Below are 27,186 nucleotides of genomic sequence, written 5' to 3' on the forward strand. Positions count from 1 at the left end.
TTCATTACTATTTATCTTAAGGATGAATGTGTAATGGATCCCATTAGCTCTGCAGTATGCAAAAGTGAGACTCCTTTCTGTCTTTGGAATTTCTTACTGGATTGCCTGGGACGCATACCACAGTTTAGCGTCATGCTTATTCAATAAGAAAAGTTGTTTTCTTGGGAGAAGTTAGGAGTTACTGTTTAACAGATACAGTTTCAGTTCTGTAAGAGGAAAAAAACTCTGGAGATGGGTGGTAGTGATGGTTGCATGACAATGTGAATGTACGCAACGTCACTGAGCTGTACATTTAAAGAGGCTGCGGGGGGTAACTTCTATATTATATATCTTTATCTACCACAATTAAAAATGAGTAGTTTTGGGGCACCTGGGTGGCTTAGTGGGTTAAGCCTCTGCCTTCAGCTCAGGTGATGATCTCAGGGTCTGGGGATCGAGCCCCACATCGGGCTCTCTGCTTAACAGGGAGCCTGCTTCCTCCTCTCTCTCTGCCTGCCTCTCTGCCAAATAAATAAATAAAAATCTTTAAAAAATTTTTAAAAAATGGGGTAATTTTGTTAAAGTAGTTTTTTTTTTCTACCTTTGTGGACAGGTTTTCTAGATTGGTAGGAGACTTTGTTTTAATCATCTTTCCCCATCAGGTGTCACATGTCAAAGGTATTATGTTGTGCAAGTTCTAAGCCTCATGCGTTTCACTCCCACTAAAGAGAATCTTCCAGGTCTGTTACATTTCCCTCTTCCTCCCTACTCTTCAGGAGAACTGATTAGTGTTTGGCTGCTAAGAGGCTAAAGTTTACCTCCATTAAAAAGGGATGAAGGAGGGTAAGATTTTCAGAACTGCTTAAGTGGCGTTTTTGAAAAAGATTTAAGGGCTTTGGAGATAAGTGTTGTGCTGCCCCTGCAGGCAGAGGGTGAGGGCAACCCAGAGAGGGAGGAGCGATCTGGGGGGTGTGGTGGGGTGGGGACTGGATGGGCCTCCTTTGGTGTTCTTAGGTTGTTATTTGATGACTGTTCCCTGTTCCCTTTGCATTGGTGATGCCCAGAGGCCCCGTGGGATCCAGGTTTATAAGTCTGAGGTGCAACAGAGGTGTTGAGTGTCAAGTTCAGTGAGCACACTCTCTGGATTCAATTTTGGCCTTGAATAAATTCCTTAAATGTCTCTGTACTTCAGCTTCCTACTCTGTGAAGTGGAGCCAATAGAACCTTTCTCCTGTTTTTTTTTTTTTTTTTTTTTAAGATTTTATTTATTTATTTAACAGAGAGAGAGAGAGAGAGAGAGAGAGATCACAAGTAGGCAGAGAAGGGGGGGAAGCAGGTTCCCCGATGAGCAGAGAGCCCTGTGCAGGCCTCCATCTGAGGACCCTGAGATCATGACCTGAACCAAAGGCAAAGGCTTAACCCACTGAGCCACCCAGGCGCCCCCTCCTGGTATTAAAAGTTCTTCGCACAATGTCTTTCGCGTGGTAAACTCTCAAAGTACCGTCCTTACTTTAAAGTGGTGGTTGTGACTGTTGAGCAGGGGATGGGGATGCCCTTTCAAGATGTCTGATTTGCATTTTTGGTGGGGCAGGGGCATATACCGAGCTTGGAATGAGTTCCCAGCTTCCTCAAACCACCATCATTATCAACATCTGCACCTTCATTTTGCAACATGGTGGTATTTAAAGGTAGCAAAGGAGATTTTTTTCCCTAATTGCCAGGGACCACAGGTGAGCCACTGGCTACCTTTGATGTTTTTGAAGGGTCTCAGTTCTTCTCCCTTCCCCACCCAGGAAGGATCACCCTCTGAGTCTCAGTTCCTGAGAGGTCCTGAAAGCTAGTACCTGAGCTGGGTCAGCCCTCAGGACTGCAGAAGGACCAAAAGGATGCCATGGCAAACAGGTTAGCAGAATGTGCCCCTCTCCCTTCTTCAGCCCTCACTCCAGGGGAGGTCCACGAGAGGGGACAGGCACACTGCTGCTTCCATCCAATGGAGCTGTCATCTACCCCTCACCTGCACAACCATGTAGTAGAGGAGGAACAGGAGGTAGATGGCTTCTGCTGCTACCACGAAGGGGTGCCAGCCGTCAGTGAAGGGGTACAGGCGCAGGCTCTGCAGGTTCACATGTGTAAGGAAGGTTCCTGGGAAGCAAAACGTGTTCTGTTCACCCAGTCACCCACCCGCTCAGAGCCACCACTTCTGACTGGAAGGCATCAGTGACATGATGCAAGCTCGGGCCCTTCCGAGGACTGGCAAGGGCAGAAGAGAAGGTAAATATCCTTCAGACCCACAGACCCAAGGGACTGGGTGCACAGTGGATGTCAAAGGCAATGAACATATTAGAGGGGATGCAGGAAGCATAGCTGGAAGAGCTGCTTCCTATCCTCTGCATCTGGTATCAGCCATTTGTGTCCTCAGTCACCTCCAGCCAAAGCACACCATCCCACTGAACATTCATTTACTCCAGGCTGGCTCACTTAAAACTGGTTTACCTAAAGAGAGTTCACTGAAGATCAATTCATCTATTGGCCAGTATTCCTGAAATTCAGCCTTCTTTTGAATCATCTTTCATCCATTTGTGTGTTTTGTCTTTTGGGGGGAGTATTATAATGATATTTTGTAATGATTTAAAAAAAAAAAAAACAGTTTGACTGATAAAGCTTCTGCCTCTGAAGACAAAGCCAACCATGAGAATGTCAGAACAGAGAGACACAAACAACCTGAGTCCTTGCCAACATCAGTGGGCTGCTTGAACCAACCAGACCTGAAATCCATTCCTCATTTCTCATTTGTAGAAACACATAATTTAATCAGATGTGTTTGGGGACAGGCTGTTTAGTTGGTCTTTATGAGCCACAAAGGTTGCAAAAAGAGTAGGAGAACACGGGGATACAGATACTACTCCCCCCAACAAAAGGGTTTGAAATAAGCACTTCGTAGTGGCCAGAGATCATGGAAGTTGAAGGCCTTTTACTTTTCACTTTACATGGTTCTGAAATTTTAAAAACTACAGGTATGTATTTGTTTTACTAAAAATGTAATTTGATACTAAAAATGGCTTAATTTTTAGAGGAAAGATGGTTGAATTTTAGGAAAATCGGTTATTAGCTGAGGAAGCTTTGGGTCAGTGTTTTCAATAGATTATGATAGCTTTAAAAGAGGTGGAAGGCGGGAAATGGAAAGAAAGAAATGGAACAGAACACAGAATATCAGAGTATACTGCATGTAGTGAAGGAAAATATTTTTGAAGCTTTTGTCTCAGTTTATGTATATTTGTATGTGAGTGTATTGGAAAATAATGTAAAATGTACCTCTTCCTGTAGGTTGAGGTACAAGTTGTAAAATGTTGTTTTAGGTGAAATTATCTGTTACCAGGTCACCCCTTCTCCAGCCTTTCACTGCCAGCCCCCCAGCCTGCCTTCCCCAGAGTAGGAAGCTGAAGATGATGAGCTGTTTTCAGACTCTCAGTTTGGTTCCCTCAGGGTATCTTGGGGACGGGCCAGAGAGAAGTGGAGGCAACTAGTAATAAGGCTGGAGCAATGCTGGAACCCGACCTTTGGGTGCCCAGGAAGAACCAAGACCCATCCCCGAGTCTGCCAAACAACACTGGACCCAGAACTCTGGCCCTGGGGCCCAGAGGGAGGGGTGTCTGTCTTCTAGAACACTATAGATGGGGTCACAGGTGAGGCTGCCCACCCAGGGCGCTTGTCTCCAGGGTCAGAGTGATGATGCAGAACAGGTTAACGTTGGCATTGTAGACGGTGAACTCCACAAAAACAGCTCTGGTCAGTCTGTCCAGCCAGGTATTGTCAAAGAGGTATTGGAGAATTCTGTAGGAAAAGGACTGTTTAGGGACATCTCCAATTACAGTGGCTCCCTGCCCCCCTGTCCAGGAAGGAGGCCAGGGTTTCCTATAGAAATTTCTCCCTTTGGCTCTGCTCCGTCCCCTGGGCCATAGGACCTGGGGGCTCCTCCTGGGAGTGATCAGTTTCCCACCAATGGTGCAGTGTCTTGGCACGCATAGTCTCCTGAACATTGGGGGCCACGCATAGTCTCCTGAACATTGGGGGCCACACTTACAGGACCTTTTCTCCCCATAGTGCCAGCATCCGCATCATCTGGAAACTCAGTAAAAATGCAGATTCTCAGTCCCCATCCCAGATCTTTGGAAACAAATTCCTCTAAGGGATCTGTGTTTTGCAAATCTGTGTTCTGATGAGCCTTCCAGGTGGGTGTGATACTTTTTAAAGTTTGAGGACCACCCGTGTGAGAGGAGCCACATAGAAAATCAGGGGCTTAGGCAAGCCGACTCAGCTTCCTTACCTAGGGTGGTGGTAACACCAGTGCTTTGGGAACATTGTGAAGAGAAAATGCAACAGTGTGTCGTTTGTCTGTGTGAAATAGGGACAGCTGTTATTACTGGCATTAATAGTGATGGGCCTGTTTTAAGATATGCCCTGTGCCCACTGGGTCTGTGTCCTGCTTTGTGTTTAGAAGAGAGAACATCAGTTGTTGCAAGTGGCAGGAAAACACTTCTTACACGGAAACTGACAATTCCTGTCCTGTCCTGAATCCCAGGGGACCCCTGTCAGTTGACCCCTGTCAGTTGTTCTCTGTAGGGTTTTGTTTCCTGTGTTCCTCAAGATGCCTGAGGTGCAAATGGGTTCACTAACTTGCCTGGGGCCACACAGCTAACAGGAGCAGTGCCAGGGTTTCACACTTAGGACTGTCTAACTCTGGAGTATGCTGGGAGAGGCAGTCTGCATAGGCCCTGGATGTCCCTGCTCCACCTTGTTGAGTATTCCAGGAATGCTAGTTCCTGGCTGGGCTTTACCCAAGCCATTTCTTAAGGCTGTGTTTGCAGTGAGAAACCTCGAGGGATAAGGTAATGTCCTTCAGATAAAGAGCAGGTTTGCTTCTGTCACTATAGAAACAGTGAATGCTCCAAACTCAGTGTTCTTCCTTGCTACTATAATTCGCTGCACATAAAAGCATGATTCTTGGCTAAGATTACTAGCCTTAGCCACTTCCTATCTGCCTGGTAGTAGATGTCTTTGTGTAGTAGAGCTCCATATCCCTACACTGGCTCTAGCAGAGGCCACCAGACTCAGCCACCAGGCCGAGGGTGCTGGAGAGGGACTTTGAGATTGTAGTTTCCAGGGACCCAGAAATACAATCTGAATACTTCTGTGTCCCCCAGTTCCTCCCTACAATGACATGAATGAGCTTTGCTGCACCTGCTAATAAGACCCAGACCCTAGGAAATGGCTTTCCTTGGGTATACGTGAGTCAAGTGAGTCTTACCTTGATGCGCTTTTGCGATCAGTCCCCAAGGGGACCACATAACCTCCTCCCCGGTACATAGTGAGTTTGCCCCAGATGGGATACCCTCGGCGTTGGCTCTGGCTCTGGTACTGCCAAGCCTGGGAAAAGCCACTGCTGTTATTGGGTATGGAGGCATTCCAGCCTTCCCCATAGTCTGACAGATCTTCAATATCCAGAGAGTATGGTGCATGGCATCCATTGAGAGAAGCCTGCAGCTGTGGGGCAAGAGAGCAAGAGTTTTCCCGGACCCTCACTTGGCGAATCTGGGCACTGCCCACCAGCTTAGAATTCCCATCCGTGACAAAGCCTGGAAATGAAAAACAGGTGGGTCAGCCTAGCCATCAAAATTGTCTTAGTGCATCCTGGCCTGGATGTTAACATGAACTTCAGTGTACCCAGTGTAAAAACAGTCAAGAGTAAGTGGTTCATGGCCAATAACAGGCTATATTCATCACCATCTTCCACGCTTAGGTGTGGTCTACTTCCTGCATAACTTCTCTTAAGGAATGGTACCCCCACCACCTGGTCATCAACTTGGAGACCTTTTGTGCCCTTTCTCTCAATGCTCATATCCTAATGGTCAAGGCTCATCAACTCTACCTCTTCACTGTTGTCTGCTCCCATGCTCATTTCTCCATTCACCCCTTCCTCTCATGCCTCCATCAGCCCCATCATTTCTAGCATCCTAACTACTCTCTATTCCAACTTCCACATGATTCTAGAATGATCCCTCTTAAGTGCAAATTCCATTATGTTACTCCCTCCCGAAGAAACTGTCAATGCCTCATTTCCTTAAGCATAAAATAGAACTTCTGAGACCCTTGATGATCTGACCCCTATTCCTCTTTTGCTTTACTTTTAATTGGTCCTCAACTCATACCTTACACTGCAGCCACACTCAGCACTTTGTAATTCCAGGGACGTGCTGTGCTACTTCAGGCTTACCTTTCCCCCTATTGTCCCTTGCACCCGGTATACTGCTTCTGCCTAGCTGATTCATGCTCATGTATCTCTCACTTACAATGTCCTCCACTCTGCATCAGGGGAGGTTTAGGGCCCCTCTCTTGTGCACACACAGCCTTCTGAGGGTCTCTCTTTCAAAGCATATGGTCCTGTGGTTATTGGCTCTCTGTGAGGCTGATGTGACCCACTCCTGTTCCTAGAAAGCAGTCTGCAAAAGGGGGCTGACATTTGTCCTCAGGTGAGGGAAAAGTACCTGGGTAATAACTGTATAGGTTGCTCAGGAGGGTGGTGTTGGCCCACACGAAGAACTCTCTGAAGCTTAACACAGCTGAAAAGCCTTGGGTGAAGCTGTGCTCAAGGTGTCTGTTGAAGTGGTAGGTGCTGGGGTCCCTCTGCCCATAGGCGACCAGCAGCAGCATCCACAGGAAGCCCAGGTATGCTGAAAGTGGAGGTGTAACCCCCGGTCAGGCAGGGTTCCCAAATCCCACCAAGCCCAAGGCAGGAAACAGAATGGCATACAACTCAGAATAGTTGAGGTCTTGTAGACCAGCTTCTTGCCCCCTAGTGACAGTGGAACCAATCCTTAGACAGTGGAAAGGAGTTAAATCCGCAGATATGAGCTTGCCACCTGGGTTCAAATTCTGGCTCCGCCACTTCCTGTCTATGTGCTTTACTAGTGACTTAACCCCTCTGCTTAACCCCTAGTTAACCCCTAGTTACTAGATTTACTAGTGACTTAACTAGTACTTAGCCCCTCTGCTTTACTCTCCTCATCTGTGAAGTGGGGATAATAATTCTGTTTCATAAGGTTATAATAAATTAATATTTATTAAGCACTTAAAAATAGGGCTTGCCCAGAGTTCACACTATATGAACATTTCTTAAAAAGAATCTTCTGAAAATGGGGCTCTGCCATGTTATAATGCTGAGGATAGAGCAATGAAAATGACAGTTGTGTTCTGAGCACTCGTGGAGCTCACCTGTGGACAGGTGAGTGTGATGTAAGGGCCCCTTACATACAAAGATTTAGTTTAGGAGGCCAGCCACCAGAATGTGGGGGGTGCAGAGTATTACCCAGAATCTCTGGGTTCAGGGCCTGGGAATATGCATCCCAGCAAGCCCTCCCTGGGATGAATTGGGGCTCTGCCCACACCTCTAGGCTCTCTTCATTCTGTAACATGCTGCTACTCCTATGCAAGCTCACCTGTTCTCTGCATTTGTGTGGCTGTATGTGCTCAACCATTGGGAGGGCAGGGCAGGAGTGCTGCAGGGTCCATGTCCTCCCCGAGAGCAGCCTTCACCAGTGACCTGTGTGACAACCTGGAGGTATGTACTATAAACCCCCACAGAGGTCCCCAGCAGGACTGAGCTCCAGTTCTCACACGGAACCCACTCATCACCACACCTTCTTTCACCTCCCTTCTCTTCTATACTTTCCTTTTCTCTACCAGTGTTTCCCAGGATCACCTCCAAAGCAACTACTTGTACCCCAATCTGCTTATGGGAGAACCCAGACTAAGATACACAGTGGTGTTTGAAAGCAGGCTTGGGGAGTCTTTCCAAAGACATAGTCTTTGGGCTGAGAATTAAAGAATAAGGACTTAGTCAAAAGAAAAGATGGGGAGGAGAGGAGACACATTCCAGGCAGATTAGATTAGTCTGGGCAAAGGCCTGGGGTCCAGAGAGTGAAGGAGTCCCAGAAGCAGCAGGACATGGTGTGTCCAGAGCTCAGAGCACAAAGGGCTGCAAGAGGTGACCCAGGGTGGGCAGAGCCACAGTAGGGAGTTTGGATTTTATCCTAAGGGCCATGTGGGGCCACCAAGGGATTTTAAGTATAGGGGAGAAGCTGGGGCGAGACAGTGTGGGTCTGTCAAAGATTATACCGTTGTCTGTTGAAGTCTGTGCTGACAACCAGTGAGTGAGGAGACTGCTTGTGGGTGACCTTGGTTGCCTACCCAAGATTTCTCTGATGAAGGCAAATGCCTTCTGTTCCTTGAGATGGGTGGTTTTCATCTTCTCGACGTCAGCGGCCAAAGGCGGCTGGTAAATGTCCTTTCTGCTGCATCGTCGTGCTCGGAACAAGGCAGAGGGGTCTGTGAAAGCAAGGACATGAGGACTGTCTCCCAAAAGGCAGTGGAACCAGCCTCAACTTTTGCAACCAGAAGCCTCCTGTCTTCACCAGGACCAACAGGATCCGCCATTCCTACTCCTCAGGAGCCACTTCCCAATGCTGCCCTCCATGCCTCTGCCACCACCATCCCTATACTCAAAATTCTGACCCTACTCCAGCTGGAGGATTCGCCTCATACTGAAAGTACAACACCCTCCCCTCCCTGTGCTCCTGAACCCTAAGACAGAGCCCAGTGTTCCCAAAGCTGTAATGGATGGAAGAAGGAGGGTCACTAATATTTCAAAGTCCTGTCATGTCTAAGTATCTTATTTTTTAAGCCACTTTATTGAACTATAGTTTTCATAAATTTTCCCACTGGACATCTACAATACGATGATTTTAGTACATTTATAGAGTTGTGCAACCATCACCATAACCCAGTTTTAGAACATTTTCATCAACCCAGGAAGTTCCCTCACGTCCCCGTCAAGTCAGTCCCCACTCCCAGTCTGTCCTACCCTTAGCCTCATTAATCTGCTCTCTGTCTCTATAGATTTTTTTTTTCTGGATATTACATATAAATGGAATCCTACAGTGCATCGTTTCTTGTGTCTGGCTTCTTTCACTTAGCATAACGGTTTGGAGTCCATCCATGTTGTGTAATTAGTATTTAGTTCCTTTTTTGGTATGGGTACACTCCTGTCATGCATTCATATCTAAATCATTACTAGTGTTGGCTATTAGGAATAACACTGCTACGAACATTCACATACAGGTGATTTCTCTCGGGTAGATTCCTAGGAGCAGCAGTTGGCTCTTTTATTTTTTTTTAAATTTTTTTTATTTTTTTAAAGATTTTATTTATTTGTCAGAGAGAGGGAAAGAGAGCAAGCACAGGCAGACAAAATGGCAGGCAGAGGCAGAGGGAGAAGCAGGCTCCCTGCCGAGCAAGGAGCCCGATGTGGGACTCGATCCCAGGACGCTGGGATCATGACCTGAGCCGAAGGCAGCTGCTTAACCAACTGAGCCACCCAGGCGTCCGGCAGTTGGCTCTTTTAGATGAACCTGCTCTGAACATGTATATATAAGTTTTTGCATGCAAATAAGTCTTCATGTCTCTGGGATAAATGCCCAAGAATGCAATTGCTGCAGCATATGGTGAGTCCATTTTTACTTTTGAAAGAAACTGCCAAACTTTTCCAGAGTGACGGCATCCATTCCCACCAGCAGTGCGTGAACGCTCCAGTTTCTCTGCATCCTTGTCAGCATTTTTTACTTTACGTTTTACTTAGAGCCATTCTGATAGGGGCATATTACCCCAAATGTCTTTTGAATCCATGCCTTCCGTTCCACCTCCAGTGCCAGGACATGTCACCTCTTATCTGGACCATTCCAGTAGTCTTTTCCCCACTGGTACTTTTGACCCAGTACTTTTGGTTTCCTAAGAGCAGCCATAGTGATCTTTCTCAAATCACAAGATAGATCACGCCTCTCTCCTCTGCAGCACTCCGGAATCCCAGCACCCACCCAGGTGCTACAAGGCTGTGCTCCCCACCCACCTCTCGGTCGTCACCTTGAACCATTCTCCCCCTAGTTCCCCTTGCTTAGTCCACACTGTCTGTAATCACTGTAAAATGACAAGCTCTGTTGCAACTCAGGGCCTTTGCAAGGGCCCAGTGTGCATTCCCTCCCTTCGCCAGGCTCCAGTAGCCAACATAGGTACTACTTGAGCAGAGAGGCCTGCGTTCTCCTGTGTGCTCCCTGAGTTCTCACATTTTGCGCTTGTGTTGTTTACTTGTTTAATGTGTGTCTCCCTGTGGACTGTGCTTTCCAAGGGCAACCTGCTCTATCCTGTGCTGTTGTTGCCAGGGATGAGAGCAGGGATTGGCTTTAAATGGTCAAGAGGGAACCTTTGAGGATGACAAATTAGGAGGATGGTTGCACAACTAGAAATTTACTAAAATCAATGAGTTACACACTCACAATGAGTGGGTTTTATGTAAATCATGGTCCTAAGCCATCGAACTGCCTGGCACACAGCGAGTACTCCCTGAGTGGCTGCCAAAAGAATGACTGAATGAATATTTAATTGTTCTCGAAGCTGGCGTCTCTTGGGACAAAAATTACTCTTTTGTCTTGGGAAGATTTTAATGGACCTCTTGGATCCTCAAAGCCAAAACAAAACAAGCTCAAACCCTATCCTAGAGTGGAAGAATACCAGCCCATGAGGAGGAAACCAAACTATGTAATAATATCAGTACAATAATATGGCTATGCCTTTTGTTTATTCCCGTTGTATTTTCCCCGAATGTCAGAATCTCTGTCTACACTGCTGGAGTGTTGACTCTTTCTGTTCGCTTGTTTTGTGATTACCTTATTATAGGCATTCTCGGGAGTTTAGGCTGTGAAATGAGAGACCAGGCTGCGGGACATGGGGCTGCTCAGTGGCCTCATCCAGCAGGGGTCAGTATGGCTTTGTTCTAATAAAACTTCATTTATGGAAACTTTATTTATGGAAAGTGGGCTAGATTTGGCCTCATGGCTGTAGTTTACAGACCCTTGTCCTGGAACTCTGTAGCCCACCTGTAAGCATCTTCGGTTTTGGTTTTCATTCTAAAGACCAAGGCCCTGAGCCTAGGAGGAGAAAGCTGCTTGCTTGTGATTACACAGAGAATGACGCCCGTGCAAAGTGCAGCCCCCAAGGGGCCTCTTCTGGCCAAGGGGTTGTGCTTTGGTGCCAGAGACAAAAGCTGGGGTAGAGAAGGAACAGGGTTGCTTTAGAGAGTTTTGGAGGGTTTGGGGGTGCTTCGTCAGTCAGGGGTGAAGAAATGATGGGGCAAAAAGTCAGCAACTGGGCTTTGTAGGGCCATCTCATCTTCATTGGGTTTTAGGCCCCTGCCTCCACCTATGCACTATTACCTGGGCCAGACAGACGTCCTGGGAGGGAGGCCACCGGCTCTTCCTCATCCTCTACTCTCTTCAAGACCAGTGCAAAGAAGGCAGCAAAGCCCAGCACCTGAAAAACACCCACTATGAACCCCAGGCCTGGGTTAGACACTGCCAGCTCCTTATCAGAGAGGGGTCAGGATCAAGGCCACATCTGTGTCCTGGGCACAGAACCGTGCTCTGAGGAAGTAAGGTAGGAACCAGGCCATTCTGTGCCAAGAGGGGATGTGGCTGTGAAGGGAAAGGGCCAGAGCACCTGGCCACCAAACAGAGACAGTGAATCCTGAGCTCCCCCTGCTTCTCATACCAGAGCTTTCCCATTGCACTTTCGCACCTGCACTCCCCTGCTGATAGAGCTCCCTCTTCTTTCTTTTTTCTTTTCTTTCTTTCTTTCTTTCTTTCTTTCTTTTTTTTTTTTTTAAAGGATCTGTACTCTAGGAACTACATAACACTTATGAAAGAAATTGAAGAAGACACAAAAAGATGGAAGACCATTCCATGCTCTTAGATCAGAAGAATAAACATTGTTAAAATGTCTGTACTGCCTAGAGCAATCTATACTTTTAATGCCATTCCGATCAAAATTCCACAGGTATTTTTCAAAGAGCTGGAGCAAATAATCCTAAAATTTGTATGGAATCAGAAGAGACCCCGAATTGCTAAGGAAATGTTGAAAAACAAAAATAAAACTGGCGGCATCACGTTACCAGATTTCAAGCTTTACTACAAAGCTGTGATCACCAAGACAGCATGGTACTGGCATAAAAACAGACACATAGACCAGTAGAACAGAGTAGAGAGCCCCCAGATATGGACCCTCAACTCTATGGTCAAATAATCTTCGACAAAACGGGAAAAAATATACAGTGGAAAAAAGATTGTCTCCTCTTATTTCTTATACTATCTCTAGTGTGAATTACATCTCCCTCCCTCCCTCCCTCCTCCCCTCCCCCTTTCTTCATTCCATCCCTGCCTTCACCTCTGCACCAATAGAGCACGAGCTTAGTAGTAGTCTGGGCTTTGGTTGGGAACAGAATGGTTCACGTCTCCATTCTTACTATTCTCAGACTAGATTGGAGGAGATGTCGGGAGTTGTTTTTTTTTTTTTTTTTAAAGATTTTATTTATTTATTTGACAGAGAGAGAGATTACAGGTAGGTAGAGAGGCTGGCAGAGAGAGAGAGAGAGAGAGAGAGAGAGAGAAGCAGGCTCCCCGCCGAGCAGAGAGCCCGATGTGGGACTCGATCCCAGGACCCCGAGATCATGACCTGAGCCGAAGGCAGCGGCTTAAACCACTGAGCCACCCAGGCGCCCCTCGGGAGTTGTTTAAATCAGCAGATAAAGGATATTTAGGAAAGAACTGGGGACTATCAGGTAAAATGGGGGTTAGGGATTTGGAGAGTCTCATAGGTGTAAAGATTCAATGTCAATGCCCCTTCCTTTCTGCAGCCCCTGCCCCCTCACCCCAACACACACACAGTATATTCCTACCACCTGACTCCTTCTAGGGGGAGCCCTGGCTCCAAGCTCCAGGCTGGGGCTCAGTATTTCTCCAACTCTAACAGTAACTTTACATTTCAGAAATAGGAGTGTGTCTTCCAAATGACACACAGGTTTAATGATTTGGTGTTTTTTGTTGTTGTTGTTTTGTTTTTCTGAAGGTAAAGTTCCTCTAAATTGCTGGCCTATCTCACAATTAAAAGGATCTTTAGGATTGAGGAAATATGGTATTATTTGAGGAATTATGGAATATATATATTATAATTATATATAATTATATATTATAGAATATAATATAGAATTGAGGAAATATGGTATTAATTGGGGAAATATGGTATATACATGTAACCTAGGGCAAGATATTTGTGACCTTCCCTTCCTAACCTCTTGTCATATATAGAACAGAGGCAGGGACCCTCCTGAGGGTGATTCTGATGCTGACCGCCACATCTTGATAAGCCACTCGGCCTGGCCTAGAATCTCTGTCCCAGAACCCCTGTCCCAGAACTTGGATTATCGTAGTGATTAAGCTCATTACAATTCCCTCCCTGCTACCAGCACCACCTCTCCAGCAAGGTGCTGTGTATGTTTGTAAGGAATAGACAAAGAACAGCTGAGCCTAAGGACAGGGAAGCTGGCAGGAGGGAAAGTGTGGGCGGAGGGGTCCAGGGCAGCCTGACCTTCAGGGGCTGGGTGACAAACACACTCTCTACGAAGGAGACGGCCATGGAGATGAGCCACTTCAGGGAGCTGGCCCTCCCATAGTGCAGACCATAGAGCATGGTAAAGAAGGCTGCCGCGCCGCTGGTGGCTGCCACCAGGAGCCAGCCCACCACGACGAACCACCAGGGCAGGCCGCGAGGACGCTTGCTCACCATCGGGAAGCTGAAATGCAGGATGGGTATGATCAGAGTAGCACCTCCCAGGCTCAAGTTCAAATCCCACTTTACCCTCCCCAGCTGTGTGACTGTGGCCAAGCTCCTTGACCTCTCAGATTCTGTACCTCGTACCCACTCAAAGGGCTATTCTGTATTCTCTGGCTTCTCATACCCACCTCTGTATCTGGTACCCACCTCAAAGGGCAGTTTTAATAACTTGGTGTTTGGGTTTTTTTCTGAGGGGAAATTTCCTGTAAATTGCTGGCCTATCTCACTCCCCCCGCCATGTTCACATATTTATTCTATTTTTTTAATTTTTAAATTTTTAAATAAACATATAATGTATTATCAGCCCCAGGGGTACAGGTCTGTGAATCTCCAGGTTTACACACTTCACAGCACTCACCACAGCACGTACCCTCCCCAGTGTCCGTAACCCCACCCCCCTCCCCCTATCCTCCTCCCCCTGGCCCCCCTCAGTTTGTTTTGCGACATTAAGAGTCTCTTATGGTTTGTCAGAAATGATCCCTGAAAGTATAGTCTTTGGCTTATCTCTCTTTAAAAGGATCTTTAGAATTGAGGAAATATATTATTCATATTATACATGTGATCTGGGTGAACATCCTTCCAAGGTGGCCAGGGGTATAGTCTCTCTGCAGGCACCCCACTGGGGGGCAGCGCCCACTCAGCACCCAGGGGAGAGGATTACCTGGTGTATGCTGGGGGTGGGGTGCCCAGCTGTCCCCCCAGACAGCCCTTCAGCATCTGCAACTGGCTGAGGGCCTGGGCGTGGCTCTGGCTCTGGGGAAAGCCACAGGGCCCCACCAGCTGAAGCTCTTGCTCCATGTGCTCCAGCTGAAGGTAGAGACACTGCTTGTAGGCATTGTCCTTCTGAGGGTCACTTGGGCCCACCTCTGGCATCAGGCATCGCATTTGTTCTGGAGGACGGGACAGAGAACATTAGCTGGTGCTGAATGCCAGAGCCGACTGCCTGCCATTGAACAACGTTAGTAACAGCTTTCAGTATTGAACACTTCCTATGCACCATGGCATGAGAGATCTAGTAAGATGGGCAAAGTTACCAGGTTTCCATGGCCAGTTAGGATTCATACGTTCCTCTTTCACCTTTTATCAAGGGCATTCTCAAAATTTCTGTACACATCGACAGAAGAGAACAGAATAAGTATCTATCACCTGCTGCTGCAAGCACCAACCTTTTGCCAATATTGTTTTGTCTCTGCCCCCTCCCCTGACTTTCTTCTTTTTCTGGAATACCTTAAAGCAAATCCTAGATATGGTATTAGCTTATCAGCAAATATTATTTTAAGGATTTTTATTATTGTCAGAGAGAGTGCACGCACAAACAGGGAGAATGGCAGGCAGAGGAGAAGCCAGCTCCCTGCTGAGCAAGGAGCCCAATATGGGACCCGATCCCAGGGATCATGACTTGAGCTGAAGGCAGACGCTTGACCTTCTGAGCCACTCAGGCAGCCCAGCAAATAAATTATTATTTTAATATACACAAGATTTGCCTGGTGCCAAAGATAGTGTTAGTCTTAATCTTTTGCTTTCAACTTCTTTTTATTATGAAAAATGTTAAACTTAGAAAAGTAGAGTAATGAGACGAACCTGCACACACACTCACTACTCATGACCAGTTGTGTTTCCCCGGCACCCAGCCACCCATGATTGTGGCATCCACAATCATGTGGATGATTTTGAAGCAAATTCCAAGGCCCGGGTCATGTCACTGATATTTTAATTTTAATATGCTTCTAGAGAATGTAGGGACTCTTTTTAAAATTAAAACCATAATGATGTTATCAACATTTAAAATGAGTAACGATAATCCCTGAATAGCATGAAATACCCAGTGAGAGGTCAAGTTTCCCCCGAATATCTCATGAGTGTTTTTATACAGTGGTTTGTTCAAATTTCAGCTTTCTAAAAAGTTTTAAAACAAACAAAGGTGTCTTTCTGTTTTAAATTACTCATTGTGGGGCATCTGGGTGGTTCATTGGGTTAAAGCCTCTGCCTTCGGCTCAGGTCATGATCCCAGGGTCTTGGGATCCAGCCCCACATCAGGCTCTTTGCTCAGCGGGGACCCTGCTTCCTCCTCTCTCTCTGCCTGCCTCTCTGCCTACTTGTGATCTCTTTCTGTCAAATAAATAAATAAAATCTTAAAAAAACAAAATTACTCATTGCAAGAAAAAACCCCTGAACATATCCACTATTCCTGATTCCTTCTAGGGGAAGCTTGGGCTTGCCTCCCAGAGCAGTCAGTGTCCAGGCTGATTGGACCGGTGTTTGCAAGAGGAATGTGAAACCAGATATGGGAGGTGGCAGGAGAGAGCACACTCACCCCACGGCTCCTCTGCAGTCACTAGTGAGACGTGAATGAGTGGGAAGGTAACCAGCACTGTGGAGAAGCGTGCAACTGGGCTCGGGTTAGAGGACAGTGAAGGTCTGGGACAACATCAACTCTGCCTCCCTCTGACTCAGGCCTCCTCCCTTACCCTCCTTACTGAAGCCACAGCTGCAGGTTCTGACATCAACAGCTTTCATGCTGCAAGCCCTCTGGCAATGTTTCTGGAAGATACCATCACTCCCAATCAATTGTAACACCGCTTACTGAATAACCTGCTTTGTACCAGGCTGGGTTTAAGTTTTCCTGTGTCTTATGACCTCATTCAGTCCTCAGAATGAGCCAAGAGGCAAAGTGGATCAATACTCCCATTTTACAGGGCAGGAAGCTGAGTCATAGGCTGAGCAACTTGTCCAAAGTTGCACAGCTACTGTTGCAGCAGGGAGAGCCCTAGGGCCTGGCTGACTCAAGAGTCCCTGTTTTAAGGCCTCTGCTATGAACACCAAAGTCCCCAGACTCAAGGCCAGGAGTCCAGTCCAGGCATTAGCAGAGCTCCTGCAAGACAGCCTTCATGGGTAGCCCAAGTCCAACTGTCTGGGACAAATCCTCCAGGGTGGCTGGATCATGGAGGTCAAGATGGGGCTGACCACGGGGTCAGCATGACCCTGGCCAATAAGGATGTGGGATTTTGTTTTGAGGGCACTGACTCTCAACATTAAGTGTGCTCGAAAGTCACCTGAGTGACTTGTTAAAACTGTAGATCCCGACCTCGGTCCCAGAAATGTAATTCACTACATCATTGTGGCCAACAGTTTATGAATTCAAATTCCCCATTCTGTAGAACTCATCCATGTCTGTGTTCTAAAGAAGATTTAGACAGTGATCAGCCTGGTGTATCAAAAATGGCAGCATTCTTAACCCAAACCAGCCATTATGATAGCCACTGGCCCCATTAATTGATTGAAATTAAGAAGAGAACAGCAGGGGCACCTGGGTGACTCAGTTGGTTGAGCAACTGCCTTTGGTTCAGGTCATGATCCTGGAGTCCCAGGATTGAGTCCCACATCGGGCTGCCAGCTCTGCGGGGAGTCTGCTTCTCTCTCTGACGTTCTCCCCTCTCATGCTCTCTCTCTCACTCTCTCTCTCTCTCAAATAAATTTCATAAAAATCTTTAAGAAAAAAAAAAAAAAGATGAGCACTGCGGTTTTCCAGTCACACCAGCCACATTCCAAGTGTTCAGGAGCTACATGGGGCCTGTGGCTTTCATACTGCAGTGCAGAGATGCAGAACATTTCCAGCACTGTGGGCAGTTCTGTTGGACAGCCTGGTCTGAACACTGGTGGCATTGATGTGGGTGGAAGATGGACAGGAAAGAAATAATGGTACTAAATTCTAGCTGAATGCTCTTTGAAAAAGCTCCAAGTTTGAGACCTGCGATCTCTCTGCCAAACAGAACAAGTGTTAAAAGGGTGTTAAAGACACACTTGTACCAAACTGAGATTTGCTCCTGGAAAGTCTGGAACAGAATGGAGGAGGGACTTTTTCACTCTACAACTCAGTGTTCTTTAATGTTTTTACTGTCCTGTCCATCATCTTGTGTCCTGCCCCTCACATTTGGAAATGGATCTGGTTTGACGTTGCATCCCCCAATGCTTTACAGAAAAGGAAACTGAGGCACAGAGAACTGAAGTAACCTGTCCAAAGTCACACAGCCCATTAATGGCAGAGCCAGTACCCAGAGTTACCAGGCTGGCCAATGCTGTTCTTACCATATAGGAAAGACCAGCCTGCCTTTTTGCTTTGTGCTTTCCATAATGATCTCCTATGCTGACATCACCCCATGCATGTTTGCTGCATGCTTTCTGTGTGTTGTACAGGGCCAGGCACTAGGGAAACGATGGAGACAGAACAGTCAGATGGCTTTGACCTCACAGAGCTCACAGTCCAGCAAAGTTGGCTGCAGACTTTAAACAGCTCTTCCCACGAGTCATGATTTGGCAGGGTGGCATAAAAGCAATGCAAGAGATGCTTAGGAGATGCTAAGAACATTCCAGAAGGAAGGACAAGATGTGGGATGGTCTTTAGTGGGAAGGCAGCTTGGTGTTGTGAAGAGAGCGGGTTGCCTGTGTGCAGAGAGAGGGAAGTGATGGCAGGTGGTTGCAGTGGAGGTCGATGAGGGAGGAGACGAGACCCTGTAGGACATGTTCACTCCCTAGTGATACAGAGCCGGCCCTGAGTCCTGTATCCACCTGGTCCAGATGTGCCCCCTTTCTCAGCTCAGAAACATAATGACTTACCTTTTGCTCGTAGAGACTCAAGAGGGAGCATTAAAGGGTCATCTCTCTGTCTGGCTTCCTCCCAGAGCTCCGGCCCTGCCATGTTCTGCAGACAGACGACTTCCTGCACCAAGGCCAGAAGGTGATTGATGTCCATCAGTGCTGCTGAGTCCCAGCCGGAGGCAGGTGACGGCACCTTCAGAGCTTTCAACAGCGAGCTGACGAGTCTCCACATATCCTGCCAGTCAGCCCAGGTAGGGTAAGGGGAACATGAGCAAAGGTGAGGGAGGCAGTATCGTGGTTAAGAGCGTTCACTCTGGGGCTTGGCAGTCTGGGTTTGAATCCCAGCTTTGCCCACAGACATGATGTTGGATCACCCTGAGCCATTTCTCTCTAGGATTCGAACTGACGCATTCCAGGTTGTATTTCTCAAAGTGCGTCATGTAGTAGGTGCTTAGGAAATGTTTACTGAGTGCATGAATGCAGAGGGAGTCCCTTCTCTGGGTTTCCAGCTGTGATCTATGATAAAGGTATAATATTGTGTACACACTATGTACCCAAAAAGTGTGTGTATATATGTAGGTGTGTGTATGTGTGTGTTCACGTGTGTGTATGTATGTCTATGGTAGGTGTGTTTGCATATGTATCTGTGTACATGTACAGGTGTGCAAAGGCATATATATGTGTGTTTGTGTATGCCTTTGTATATGTATGTGCACATGCATGTATACCTGTCTATAAGTGGGTGCATATATACACATGCACCTGCACAGTGTGTATACATGTGTGCACACATGTGCCCAACTGAACATGCGTGCATGTGTGCGTGCACACATGTGTGTGTCATTGATGAATCTTGGAGGCTGAGGCTGTCATCCATCATGGGGTTGCCAGATCTCAAGCCCCAGTCCTCCCCCAACCATTTCTCATTTCTGCCCAGACCAGAGTGCCCCCACACCGTCAAGGTTGAAGACATGCCTTGGTCACCACTTCAAGTGTCAGAAGGCCATTCTCCATGGGCTGTTGTGAGGAGGCCAGGCTAGGGGAGCCCCTATCCCATTTCTCAGTGTTCTGCTCCTTAGTGACCCGAGGACAGGTGTTTCGAAAGATCTGAACGATTAAGAGATTGATGGGGAACATGAGGAGAGAGCTCTCCAGTCCAATCATCACTTCCTGCCAAGTGAATTCAATTTTACCTAGGACAGAGGAAGAAAGGGGTTCATGGAAACGTTTTCTCCACCACTTCCAGAAGGTGGGTGTGCAGTAAAGACTGACCTTGCCCAAATGAGCCTGGCCCTTGAGTGGCTCCTGGGAGGTGACCTTTAAGCTCTTGGGATGTTCTGTCTAATAGATACACCTTGTTTACCCGAGGTCTTGGGCCACACGGTATAGTCTATGTTAACAGTGATTTATGGTGTGGGCCTTCACCACACGGTGTCACCTCAGTCTCTGGAGGGGCTACTGGCTAAGGTCAGGCATGCGGGGGTCAGCCATGTCTATGTGATCAAGCCCCAGTAAAAACTCTGGACACCAGGGCTTAGGGAGAGTCCCTTGTTGGCAATACTCCATGTGTGTTGTCACACATCATTGTTGGGACGACTGACCATTGCCACTGCTTCCCTGGGAGAACACAACTGGAATTTCTGCCCTGGTCTCCCCTGGACCCTGCCCCATGTGCCTCATTCTTTTCCTGATTTTAATTGTATCCTTTTTTCTGTAATGAGCATAATGGTGTTTCTGACTTCTGTGAGTAGTTCTAGAGACTTCTTGAACCTGAAGGTGGTCTTGGGACCTCTGGAATTGTGTGACACCCACTGACCACTAGCTCTGTCATGACATCGGGACTTACCCAAGTCCATCTTTTGTTCAGCTGGGTCCTTGGGAACACCCCAGAACATGATGCTGGTCAGCATGGTGCAGAGGAGCAGGGAGAAGCAGCAGGACACCCTCTGGACACGGGTGAAGTTGCTCCGAGCTGCGCAGCTGAAGATGGAATACCAGATGTGTCCATCCTGGAAGCCCGTGGACGTCTTCATGAAAAACAGGTGCCTGTGAAAAGGCAGTGAAAGGGGGCAGAGATGGGAGAAGACTGGTCTCTTTGGAACAATCTTGGGATAAGAGGGAGGTGTTTGCTTCTAGATTTATCCTCTGTTTTCTCTCATGTGGAAAACATACAGCATCTTAACATCACTTAGTTAGTGATGGGGGTTCTGAACAGAGGAGGTTGGAATCCTAGGCGGCCCTCCTACCTGCTGTGTGTCCTCGGGCAAGTTACTTTACTCTCTCTCTGCACGTCAGTTACTATCTGTCAAATGGGGGTTATAATAGAACCTGCCTCATGTGATTTCTGAAAGGATTAAGTGATGATTTTTGTATGGCATTTGGCAAAGTAGCCAACATCTATGTGAGTGTGTGTCAGTGTTAGCCATTATCACTTTTGTTGTAATTTTAATATAATCCTATAACTATAGTATTATTAGGGTTATTATAACTAGTGCATTAGATGATATTGGTTAAAAATCCCAGGCTTTAGCTTCAGACTCAGTTTAAGAGAATCAAAATTGCAAGACAGGGTTTCTGAAAATGGTACCATATTCTCCTTAGGCATCTCTGTTAGTCTAGGATTTTGGTCCCGAATTTAGTCTAACCACAGGACTTACAAGGGGCCCCCATTCACCTTGAGATTGTGTGGAACTGATACTCCCGATTGGTGCCCATTCTGGTGGCTGATGCCAGCACCCCTCAGACTTGCATGGTACTTTGACTGTCCCATAGTCTGTGCTGTGGGAGTGGCCTGGACTCAGTAAAGGTGCATAAGGAGAGAGGTCGGCTGTCAACAACAGTGATTTCCACGTGATTGTTCTACTCAATATTCTGCTGATAGTTCCACAAATATTTGGTAAGCCTGGTGTTGTGTGCCAGGTGTCCTGCTGGGCACCGAGATTCATGAGGGAATGACAAGGCCCTGCCTTTAGATAGCTCTTTGTCTGGTTTTCAAGTATCACAAGTCTGATGCATTGGGAGGATCATATCTGCTCATGTAATAAAGCACTTACCCTGAGCCGCTCACTGTGCTGAGTATACTCCCCACATCACCTCACAGGACCGGCACAGGTCTCCTTGGGGGAGGCACATTGAACAGCTCATTTTTCAGATGTGGAAGCTGAGACCTGGAGAGGTGAACTGACTTTTGCAAGGGCATGTAGCAAGTCAGAAGCATGCATGTGAAACTGGGAGCCATGTGCCCACATCAGTGTTCTGTCTGCCCTTGGGTCCAAGTGTCTCTGACTTGGACTTTTTCCCTTTGCAGGCTGAGCTGTTCCCAGTGACAGCTGGGAGGGAAAGACACCTTTCAGTAAATGCACTGGAAACAGACTTTGTTTTGAACGTAACTCAGAAGCCATTTAAAGTAGAGGTCACAAACTCAAATGCTAAAGGGGCCTGGATAGATGTAAATAAGTCAAATTAAATGAAGGGGGGTGGGAGTGAGGTACTAGGGGTAGGTAAGGACTGTAGTAAAATAGAGAGCACATGGCCCTTCAAAGAAAAATGTTGGTACTCTGCTCCAGCAAATTGGTACCAAGCAGGAACCCTGGCCCACCACCTTCACACTTGCCAGATTCTTGTGGAGTCTCTTGAAATTTTTTTAATATTGGTTGGGAACAGACTAAATGTCCATTGAGAGAAGAATGGTTGAATTAGTTGTGGGACATCCAGTCTGTGGATATTTTGTAGTCAGTAAGGACACATTTGACCCAAGCATACTGTCCTGGAAGGATGTTCATGGTCTGTCATCAAAGAAATAAGATGACATATTTAGAGTAATACCATTTTAAAAGATATAAAATAAGCAGCATTCTGTGGTATTATGTGTGTGCACATGAGCATGTGTGTGTACATTTGTATCTGCTTTGATGTGTTTGACCAGAGGTAAGAGGAAGGAAGGAAAGCCAAGGGACACACATGCTGAAACACCTATGTAGAGTAAAATTGATTGAAGAAGGAGCCTCAGATGGGCAGACATGAAATCACCATTCAAACCACTCTGTTCACTCATATGAAACATATTATTCTATTATTCTATGTCCTGTGTAAGGAAATATGAATAAGTGTTCAACCATTTCACCACCTCCAAGATAATTCTGTGTCAGAGGGTCTGTATCCCTCCAGAGCCCCAACAAGAGAAACTGGTCATTAATGTCACACACTTGAAGCTACCGAGGCACGAGAGCTGAAACGTGACTTTATTCTGCTTCAGCTGGATTGTGATGCATCTTCCCTAGAGACGAAAAAACAAGATAAATAGCATTTGCTTACCAAAAAAAAAGTACCTGAATTGTTTCCTGTCCTGCTCTGTGGCCACTGGAAATACTTTGTCAAGAACACAGTCTCCAACATCAATGGACAGCCACGAGTTGCAGAGGAAATGCCACTTCTGGTCCCTAGCCAAGTCATGCACCAGCACCCGGCTCACATACCTGGGGAAGGGACCCACACTTCTGAGGACAGTGTTGAGGGCGGGGGTGAGGCTTCTTTGGATACAGTGAGGGTTAACACCATTGCAAACCTGAGTTTAAGAACAAGAACTCCTGAAAAGACAGATTTTATATTTTTCTTCCTTGTTCTTGGTGCCTTGACCAAAATGCCCCAATCAGGGGGCAAAGTGGCCTCACGTGGAAGCTCAGCTAGTGTGGAGAGCCAGCTCTTGGAGGCTGCCACGTTTTCACAGATGTATGCTGCAAGAGGGTGCTTTCTGAAACTATTAGTCTGGCTGCAGGCCTGCAAGTCCAGGACCAGAGAGAGTCCAGAGGCCTGGGAGAAAAGCCAAGCTGTCTACATTGTGGGCATTCAGGGAGGCACGAACACAGGTACACAAATGCTGGTCTTCCTGCAGGCGCACACCCAGGGCGTGAGCCATCTAGTTTAGACTCAGGACTTCATGGGTGTCATCTAACCTGATTTAGGTCTTTGAGACCTGGGGAAGAAATGGAATGATCTCGCCTTTGCTGGGATGTCAGATGCAGGAGCCACCATTTCCCCAGTTGCCTTATGGCTGATAAGAATAGCGATTAAAAAAAAAAAAAAAAAAGAACAGCGGTATCAAGGGCCCCTCTTTACTGAGTATTTACTGTGTAATAGAGACTATGCTTGAAAGCTCCAGATATGCATTTTCTCATTTCCAGGAAGACACCTCTGTTGAATCTCACACCCTCCTGGGGAGGCCAACATCCAACGACTGATGGGTGCAGTGCCTGGGTATGATCAAGACCTGGGCATCCCAACCCAACTCGGGATGCTCCAGAGCTCCCCATGGAGGTCAGCCAAGCTGTTGTGCTGCATCAAAGCTCTTCTCCCTCTGCTCATCCTGCTTCCTTCTCTCCCTTCCCAGGAGCTGGTCCTAGGTACCCTGCACCCTGAACTCTATCTCAGGATCTGCTTCCCAGGAACCAACATATAGCACTTAAGGTAGTAATGTTTAATCCCTTAGGTAAGTTGAAGATATCAATAGAAGTGCTCTGTTTTTCTAAAGTTGCAAGCCACTGATGGGTGGTCAGGCTGGAAACGACTCATTTAGGTCACTAGTTTTGGCCTCACAAGCCAAATAATCCTCAGGTGGATTCTCATCTCCGGGTTTGCTGGCTCTGTGACCTTGGGGAAGTCACTTATCTTGCCTAAGTTTAAATTTTCCCACCTGTAAAACAAGAATGAGAATACTTGCCCTTGAGGAGCCAATGAGAAAAGGGCACAGAAACGGGAAGGCTTAGCTTAATGCTCAGAGTGGCAGTTGTTCTCACCTCTTCTCCTAAATAACCAGCCCAATGTCTCATTTAGTCTCCTCTTCTTGGGCAAGTTTACCTTCAAAATGGGCATCTATCCCCATTTTACAGATGGGGAACTGGGGCCTAAATGAAGGTCAGTGCTGCAAATGTGCCAAGAGTGGAGCTAGTACTGGACCCCAGGCTTGCAACCTCTAGTCCTTGTCCTAGCTACTGATCCAGGCGGTGAGGCTCATGGGTGGTTGGGTCTCTCTAACCCCTTGTGTCTCTTTCTGTGAAATGGGGATCCATTCTGTGTGTTTGAGAAGGGTTGTGAGGATTAGCCTGGCAGCAAATGCACAATGCCCAGCCTTGGTGTGGCACATAGTGGGTTCTCATGGTGTGCCCTTACCAGGATGGCTGGTCCCCTGAGTTGTCGTGCCACAGCCGCAGGCTCCTCAGTTCCCCCAGGGGGAACATGGTGGAGAGTAAGAAGACATCCACTCCTCCTCGCTCAAAAACTGGGATGTCAGGGTCTGACAGGTGGTGGGGTTCACTCTCTCCATCCAGGCCATATAGGGTGACAGTCACCTGAAATTCAGAGACGAGGAATGGCCAATTCCACATGATAACCAAGCCCCGGTGGCCGTGTTTCATTGGAAGGATCCAAACCCCAGTGAAAACCAACCTTGCAAGGCCCCTTCATTCTCTCCTCCCTTCCCATCTTGGACCTGCCTGAGCTATTTTTCAGGTATATGAAGATTTAGGATAACACTGCCTGCATTTTTGTCTTCAGCATGAATTATAAAACACTTCTCGGCAACCTTTTTAAACTTTCATGTTTGTTTATAAGGGCTCTAGTGTAAGAACTGGTTCCCCCTGCCCCAACAATTCTATTCCCAGGGTCTCCCAACATGCCTGGGTGCCTGGCACTGAGACATGAATGCATGAGAGCCCATTATTTCATAAATACATATTTCTAGGCCCCACTCCAGACCTACCAACTAAAAGTGCTGGGAACAGGGCCCAGGAATCTGCTTTTCTGCAGTTATCCAGGTGATGCTGATGAACATGCCTGATTTCCTGAGCCAAAGAGTTGCAGTTCTGTCACCTGTGCTTGGCCCACATCCCTCAGCCTCACTGCTGCAGTGATCCCTGCACCCATGTCCAGCTGCCAGCAGCTGCATTGCTTTCCTGGAGGTTCTTGGGCTCAGAGTGGAGACTGGAAGTGCCAGAGAATTAATGGTGCTGTGAGCTGTCCTTCATCAACAACTCATGGGATTGGTGGGTAAATAAGCCAGTTCCCTTAGCCATTAATGGAGATGACTTTGAGGCCCATGCTGTTTACTATTTTCCATAGTCCCATTGTGGGATTAGCTTCAGCTGCCCAGATAGGTAATGGGTTGGCATCCTTCACTAGTTCTGTCCCTTCCTTGTCATCTTCTCAGTCCTCTACTGGGGTGTCTAGGATCCAACACCACCCCCTGCCAAATCAACTACTCACACTCAAATCCTTGTTTTCACTCTGTTTCCACCACAGGGTTTCTCCATAATAGACATTCTGGACCCAATAATCCCTTGCTCTGGGGGCTTTCTTGTGCGCCATAGGATGTTTTGCAGCATCCCTAGCCTCTGGCAGATACCCATACTAAGACAATATTAGATTAAAAAGTGACTGCAACTCTCCAGAAAAAGAATTGGCTTATGGGTTGCAAGTTTTCACTCCTTTCCTATTAAGATGGACTATTGAATGTTTAAAGGAAATGAGAAGAATGTTTCATTAGATGGATGAAATTAATTCCTATTGTTATTCCACAAGTAGTTACTGAGCATTTACTCTATGTTAGACAGCTGGTTGAGGGCCCTAAACACAGCAATAAATCAAAATAAAACAATTTTTAAAATGAAAGTAAAACAAATGCATAAATAAAAATAGGATTTAAAAAGTAAAAAGACAAATGCTCCACTCTAATGAATCTTACTGTTATTAAAAAAAAAAAAAATAGAGCTTTCTCCAGGTTAGTATACACAGTGCCAGTGGTTCTCCAGCTGTGTTCCACGAGGCCCTCAGTTTTAGTAAAGGAAACTTGAAAACTGTTGCAGAGGACAGTATATTCTGATGAGTGATGTGGCACAGGCCAGACTTAACTAACAATGGTGAGACGTTACAGAGATAACCTGCTATATGTTCCACAGCTAAATGCTCAAGAACCTCAGAGAATTTATAAGCGAGTGAAATAGTTTCTTCACTACTTCTAGTCATCCTGCTGAAGGATAGATGGCTCAGCCTGACCTCTTAGCTAGATGCCTGCTAATCAGTTTGCCTAGAAAAATGTAACTCAAGACTCATTGCTTTCAAACGGTACGCATATTTTCTTTCTTTCCTTTCTCCCTTCTCTCTTAAAAATTCTGTTTCCTCTTTATTCATTGATAGCAGTTTACTGACTGTTCTTCATATGTGAGCAGATTTGCATGTAGGTTACCAACTAACTGAGTTATTCTTTGGTAGGGATAAGGGAGATGACCGGTGGCACGGTGCTAGACCCCAACTATTCCTTAACCTGTTCTCCTTTATCTTTTTAAATATTGGGACTTGGAGGGGATGTTTTGTTTGGCAAAAGATTCTTTCCTTTAACAAAACAAAAACAAAAAGAAATGAAAAAAACAATTTACAACACTAAATCCACTGTGCTAAGGCAACTCAACAGTGGACCAGCAAGTGCTTTGTAGGTGGGACATACTGATCAACTTGCATGGTCACGTACCTTGGAGGAAGTAGCTGCCCCTCTCCGGTGTCCAGTGTAGACTGTCACCAGGTAGTGGTACTGGGCAAAGGGATCATTGTCCTCCAGCACTGTGACCTTCACCTGGACAGAAGGATGGCATTAGGAGGGCCCTGTTCAGGGGGTTCATCCACTGCACGACAGTTAAGAGGGGACTGGTCTTCGTGACAAAGGGATAGAGCAAAATTATGTACATTATTTATTCATTCCATTAGGTGAGAACAAGTAAAATAAAAAGCTTTTTGAAAAAGTACAAAATGCATCTAATATTAAATAAAGCTCAAAATAGTCAAACTGGAAATGAA

At 46.6% G+C, this 27,186-nt stretch overlaps 1 protein-coding gene across 1 annotated transcript in view; it reads right to left on the reverse strand.

Annotated features, from left to right (window-relative positions):
• LOC132006030 (polycystin-1-like protein 2) overlaps positions 1 to 27,186 on the reverse strand; it is a 162,106-nt gene that overhangs the window by 7,748 nt on the left and 127,172 nt on the right. Inside the window, exons 26-39 of the mRNA XM_059383644.1 lie at positions 26,864 to 26,965; positions 24,511 to 24,689; positions 22,674 to 22,820; positions 20,192 to 20,391; positions 19,321 to 19,538; positions 18,364 to 18,580; positions 14,411 to 14,639; positions 13,504 to 13,708; positions 11,298 to 11,394; positions 8,224 to 8,361; positions 6,522 to 6,707; positions 5,285 to 5,612; positions 3,677 to 3,810; positions 1,994 to 2,121 (exon numbers count right to left, since the gene is read on the reverse strand). Of these exons, the coding sequence (XP_059239627.1) occupies positions 1,994 to 2,121; positions 3,677 to 3,810; positions 5,285 to 5,612; positions 6,522 to 6,707; positions 8,224 to 8,361; positions 11,298 to 11,394; positions 13,504 to 13,708; positions 14,411 to 14,639; positions 18,364 to 18,580; positions 19,321 to 19,538; positions 20,192 to 20,391; positions 22,674 to 22,820; positions 24,511 to 24,689; positions 26,864 to 26,965 (2,508 nt within the window). The remainder of the gene's footprint in view (positions 1 to 1,993; positions 2,122 to 3,676; positions 3,811 to 5,284; positions 5,613 to 6,521; positions 6,708 to 8,223; positions 8,362 to 11,297; positions 11,395 to 13,503; positions 13,709 to 14,410; positions 14,640 to 18,363; positions 18,581 to 19,320; positions 19,539 to 20,191; positions 20,392 to 22,673; positions 22,821 to 24,510; positions 24,690 to 26,863; positions 26,966 to 27,186) is intronic.

The sequence above is a fragment of the Mustela nigripes genome, chromosome 17, assembly GCF_022355385.1.
Source record: "Mustela nigripes isolate SB6536 chromosome 17, MUSNIG.SB6536, whole genome shotgun sequence".
Taxonomy (NCBI): Eukaryota; Metazoa; Chordata; class Mammalia; order Carnivora; family Mustelidae; genus Mustela; species Mustela nigripes.